The 6510-nt window shown below is 40.5% G+C and overlaps 1 protein-coding gene across 1 annotated transcript; it reads left to right on the top strand.

The window, feature by feature from the left end:
- Positions 1-3919: 3919 nt before the first annotated feature.
- Positions 3920-5824, top strand: SARC_05189 (hypothetical protein; the record flags this gene model as incomplete). The annotated part of the gene is made up of 2 exons (XM_014300968.1): positions 3920-4182; positions 4382-5824. Coding segments are annotated over 2 exons (1448 nt in total), but the record flags the coding sequence as incomplete, so codon positions are not given.
- Positions 5825-6510: the final 686 nt, after the last annotated feature.

The following is a 6510-nucleotide window of genomic DNA, read 5'->3' as shown; positions in this document are numbered from 1 at the left end:
ATATATATATATATATATATATATTTATATATATATATAAATATATATATATATATATATATATTTATATATATATATATAGAATATCAAGATCAAGTTAGATAACACATTGGTTTTTATTTGTATTTAAAATAATTTAATACAAGTTTTTACCCCGGAACTTAAGTTTCCTAAATGTACTCTTAATACTACGAGGAACTTAAGTCTTCTAAATATGCTCTTAATAGCACGAGGAACTTAAGTTTCTTAAAATGGTTTTTATTGGTTTTATTAATTAAACCTTTTCCATTTAACATATCAGATATTTGAATGAGGCCATTAAAAGGCCTCAGTAAAATACCAAACATAAAAGAGTTGGTCTAGTTCTATTAATAGAGCTTTATTTACTTTCTAATTTTATTTATATCTGAATACTTTGGTAGCGAGATGGCTCAACCGAATATAGGTTTCTAGGGACTATTAACGTTACCTAGTAGATCCTCTGATAAGCCAACCAGATGTGCCAGTCTGATGAAGGCTAAGTTGGTAATTCTTGATAGTGGCAAGTTATTGGCTAAGACAATAACTAAAGACGTCAAGAATATTTTTATTTTATTTTATTTTTTCTAAAGATAGGATTTTATGAGTCTATCGGATTCGCCCCAGAATAGAGCGACAACGAAACACTAAATTAAATCCCTTCGGCGGAAACAGTACTGAGAGGATTATATATAGGCAATGTCTCAGCCTCATAATCCCTCAAGAGTATTGCTGTTTTCACGAGGCAAACCTAACATTATTAAACGGCTCATTTCGTTTATTTATTTCGATATTTACACGATATATAAAATTTACCTACGCGTTTATTCAATCTAAGGCATTAGGATAAAATTATTTATTTCGAAAATGGCAAGTATGTATGATACAATGTATGAACATATGGTATGGCTCTCATAGTCGCTGTAGTGGTTCAGGAAAGGTTGATGGGAAGAAGTGGTCAGTAAATTAAAGTTAAAAAAAGAAAAAGATTTTGGAGTGTAAGATTCGGTCTAATAGAGGCGATACAACTGACTCGACGCATCCTGGTCGGCCCGAAACTGCCGCCCATTGGCCCTGACCTCCTTCAGCAATTACAGGAGTGTCACGACTTCCACGGTATCTGGACCCTCCACGAACACCTTGGATCTTTTCTCCAGCATGTTGAAGAACCACCGTACCCTCATCCGTCCCTGACACATCAACAGATGTTCCCCATACCCCGGCTAATTACGCTGTTGAAATACTACTTCCAAATATCGGTTCAAACCAAATCAACGCGCTTGTTGGTTCCGACTATGATACTTCCGATCCAGGCCAGCCAACACATACCGAATTTATCCGTGGTCTGGTGAGGCATTGGCTTACCCTCATCCTTGCTTCTCGACCGGATTATGACGGATAACCTGGTCCTTCTAGGTATTTCGTACTCTGCACTTAAAGACCCGATCCGTACCACATAGGTGGGTACTCTACTTTGTAGGTCAGAAAGCAAATATATGGAACATACGATAGTATCAATGTTTTGTCAAAACCGGCCCGAATTGACTCAGCACATATCTTCCATTGTCGACTCACTTGGCCCAAGCATCAAACGGAAATTTACTGACCACTTCTTCCCATCAATCTTTCCTGAACCATTACAGCGACTATGAGAGCCATACCATATGTTCATACATTGTATCATACATACTTGCCATTTTTGAAATAAATAATATTATCCCTACACATAACCTTCTCCCTTTTTTGTTTACGTTTTTTTCTACTCCCGACTATAGCACTTGCTAGGGAGCTATACTCGAGAACCATCGGCCTCACCAATTCATAATTGCATATTCACATACTTTTCCATTCCAGATCCAACGGCCTTCTTCCATGCTCTAGTTTCTCATCTTCCATGCTCTAATTTCTCATCTGTCATGTTCCAATTTCTCACATTCCATCCCCTGATTTCTCATTCAACGGAACGGCCTTCCATTCTCTGATGTCATATCCAACGGATCTGCCTTCCATTCTATATCATACCTGTACGTCACAAGCTCTTCTTCCTTCCTTGCATACTCAAAGGAAAAATCTGAGAAGGGTGGAAACATTTAAAAAAAAATCAAATATGAGTATAAAGCCATGATTATGAATTGCCATTTCTTGTTGATACATTCTTCCGACAGACAATGAATAGTAAATACCTAGTTACAGAAATCCCATGTGCCACACCATACCGATTCAATAGTGGCAGATTGTTCTTTCTCATTCAATAATGACAAATATTTCTCAACGGCATATCGCATTTATATATTTCTCCCTTCCATTAATTTGAAAGGGTGTCGGTTGCACGGTAGGTATTTATAATAATACTATTACTACTCTGTCACTCCATTACTCTGTAACTCTCTCTCCGTAGGTATGACAATAAAAACATTTGTGAGAGAGGCAAGCTTACTGGTCGCAGGCGAGAGCGGCAGGCATAGTAGTCACAGTCGAGAGTCGCAGGCATAGTGGTCGCAGGCATAGTGGTCGCAGTCGAGAGTCGTAGGCATAGTGGTCGCAGTCGTGAGTCTCAGTCATAGTGGGTGCAGTTTAACAAATCTCCATTTTTTAACATGCTGCAAAGCTAACAGTCTATACGGGCCTTTTCCCCACAGGCCACACTCCGCCACAGGGCTCTAATCCTAAAACCTCATCAAGGTAATACACTCAGTTGACGTCAATGTAGAAAGCTATGGTTTACAGTGTAGACTATAGTATAAATATTTCAAGGTTGCCTTGTTGTGAGGGTTTTTTGTCTAGTTTATATATACATGAGGATAAAACTACTTTTCAGGTTTTATCCTGCCCAGTAGTAACTACTTTTATATTGCTTTTGTTTTGTTTTAAAACAAATGAAAGAAATACTGCCCAATGGCTTCCGAAATCTGAATCGAAGCCCTGTTGCTACTGGTGACTGGCCACTGTTCACTTTCAGTGCTCAGTGTTCAGTTGTTCCCTATCCCAGACGAGGCTAGAGAAAGGGACCCAGCCGGGTCAGAGTCCCAGAGAGTCTCAATAAATATAGCGTCCCTGAGTCACAATAAATAGAGTGTCCCAGAGTGACCTCTTTGGCCGGTTTTATATATTTCTTCTCCGTAAAACATAAATAATTGTTGTCGACAGAAAGTCAAGTTGAGCGCCCATCAAGTCTTTGAGAGTCTTCTTCTTGTCAGTGATGTGTCTTGAAAGTCTTGAGAGTCTGGACTCTGGAGACAGTGCAGAGTCTGAGACTGGTCGACTGGGTGTCTGAGGCTATGAGGCTTTGAGCCTCCAACGTCTGATGAGGAATCGGATTTGCGCGTGTGATGAGTGATGGGTGGACGAGCGGAAGAGGGGACGAGCGGAAGAGGGGACGAGCGGAAGAGGGGACGAGCGGAAGAGGGGACGAGCTGCCGAGAGGCTGAGAGGCTGAGAGGCCGAGAGGCTGAGAGGCCGAGAGGCTGAGAGGCCGAGAGGCCGAGTTCCGAGAGAGGCCGCGAGAGGCTGAGAAGCGAAGAGGACGAGAGGCTGCCGCTGAGAGGCTCTTCACTCATCAGATTCTGCACTCTTGCTTGACCGGTGCCAATAATATATATATATAAAATGTTTTTAGGAGGCCATGTAGGTTTGATGTGAGTATTGTGAGAGTCTATGAGTATATTTTACGACTAAAAATATTTTACACGTTTATTCTAAAAATATTTTTTGTGATAACATTTTGTATTTTTTTCAACAAACTATTTTCTTGACATTTTTTTGGGTTGTCATTTTTGAACCAAACAATTCAACTATTTTTTTAGCATAAACCCTTCCACATCGTCAGTTGAAGTGTTGGATTTTACTATCTACTACATATATAAATACTGCTACTCTACAAATGTGGCAGTTAATGTAGTTCATTTCCCCCTGGGCAATCACATCGGTATCCGTATTTCAAATAGGTGTCATCCATGTACGTTCGAATGTCATCCATGTATGTTCGAAGGGATTCCTACACCACAACAAGTGGAGAAAATATCGTACGCATATCATACAAAATTTGATATATTTGATGCCATGGGCTCTCTTGAAAGTTGGTCGGAGCCATGCGTCATTTGCAATAGAGCTGCGCAGTTGGTGTGCCCCTGCTTAAAAAGGCACTTTTGTTCGACAGATTGCCAGGTTAGTATTTTAATTGTCGAGAACGAGTCTGCTGTCTGAAGTACCTTTCCCCATTGACTCGAATATCTTTTTTGACGATTCTCGCGTGCGACTCGACTCATCCACTTGTACTCACTTCTTGTGTAGTCTCTCGAGTGCAAGCTTCGTTTTTTTGTGTGTACTCGCAGTCACTCATTTCTTCTTCCTTTCTTCCATCCAGAAAATTGACTGGATAGAATTCAATCATCACGCGCTTTGCCACTACGATCCTGCCACCGGGCATGGTGTGACAAAGCATTCTTCACTACCGGGGTCCATATCTGATAGTGAACGACCCCATTTCAGCAGAAGAAATGACAGTGCAACACATAGAACAAGGCATGATGTAGAAGGCATATTGGCTCAAAAACGCTACAGCCACGTGGCTCATCCATATACCAGCGCAAAGAGAGTTCTGCCCGAGTGCAGAGAGGAGAGAGTTCTGCCCGAGTGCAGAGAGGTGCAACCAGGGGTACTCGATCTTGGAATCAGCACCAAAAGTGGGAATCCGGGGTTCCACTCTGAAAACTTTGTGCGCACAAGTGCCGATATGTCAAGTCGATATAGTGCCCATGGTGAACACCGGAGTCAGAGTTTGGCTTCGTCACACAGTCAGGGTAGTCAGCCGGGGAGAGCAGACGGAAGGAATTATCATCCTTCAATCACACCACAGCTGAGCTTTAACTCGCATGCGAGTTCAGCCCCTGCACACAGACATATAACCAGTGCCCGATACGAACATCAAAGTGGCAGGGACGCAATGTACTTGCCAGAATTCCACAACAAGCCCTCCGACAGTGATAGGACGACTCGAACAGGATCTAACGACAGCACCATGGTTCGTAGCCCTACGAATGACGCACACAACAGAAGAAGCGTTGGAAACACACCGTCGAACTCAAATGAGAAACCTTTTGTGTGTCCATGGGTTTCCTGTAAAAAGGAATTTAGTCAAGCGAACAACCTCAAGAGGCACATCAGAGTTCACACTGGAGAAAAGCCATATGTATGCACTTGGAATGGCTGTGGCAAGAAATTCGGTGAGAGCTCTAATCTGAAAAGACATCTACGGCTACACAGTGGGGAAAAGCCTTACCTTTGCGACTGGGAGGGTTGTGACATGAGTTTCGCAGATGCCAGCTACCTAAAATCACACCAGCGAGTGCACGTGACTAACGGAGTGTTCCCATGTACTTGGGAGGGGTGCGTGAAAACATTCAGCGCACCTGCATATCTCAAACGGCACATTCGAGTGCACACAAACGAACAGCCATATGCCTGTACCTATTGCGAAAAACGGTTCAACCAGGCAAGTAATTTGAGTCGTCATGTACGACGACATACTTCGCAACGTAATGGTAGCTGAGGAATCAGGCACTCAAACGGGTAATTTAGTGACTAAAATTGTATTTGGGTTATCTCCTGAACTAAGGAAGCAATATCATGAATAGACGCGCCGTTGTGTACTTCGCAAGGGAATTCTCTCAAAAAACGATATAAAGATGATTCCGATCACTTGAATCAATGAATGTATCGATCGAATGCTTATAAAATGAAGATACCATATCAACAAGCATACACCCTGCAATTAACAACATGAACGTGACTGCACCCTACTCGCAAAAAACGCCGTCTAGGCTTGTAAACCATGCACTTCAGATTCATAAAAAGCGAAAGAAAGCTTTGCACTACCAAGGGACAAAATGTAAATACAATTTCTAACCAAATACATTTTACATATGTACGCCAATCAATACAAGAGCGTAGACAACTATGCTTTACGAAACAATTTATAGTATACACAGAAGAAAAAAATGATTCATACACAAATTAAAACAAATATGTACAATAGATATTAATCAACAAATATTTACATGTAGATACACTGATAGATTCTACACCTATCTGTTGTCGTACTTGATTACGTTCAAGCCTCTCGCATACAGAAAGTACACATCGCAATGTGAAGAGACGACAATATATATATATATATGTATTCATACATCGATACACACATATATATATATTCATACATACACACACACACATATATATATATATATATATTCATACATATATACATACATACATACACACACACATATATATATATATATATATTCATACATATATACATACATACATACACACACACATATATATATAAATATATGTATATATTTAAAGCTATATACATATATATGTAAGGATACAAATAATTCCACTTTGTTTGCAGGACAGTCTAGGCTCGTACGATACATATACACACATACCGTATGCGGGATGGATAGATACTGATAAAAACTTACT

Source organism: Sphaeroforma arctica (genome assembly GCF_001186125.1).
Source record: "Sphaeroforma arctica JP610 unplaced genomic scaffold supercont1.322, whole genome shotgun sequence".
In the NCBI taxonomy this organism is placed as follows: Eukaryota; class Ichthyosporea; order Ichthyophonida; genus Sphaeroforma; species Sphaeroforma arctica.
The sequence above is the reverse complement of the archived record's forward strand: the minus strand, read 5'-3'. Positions and strand labels throughout refer to the sequence as shown.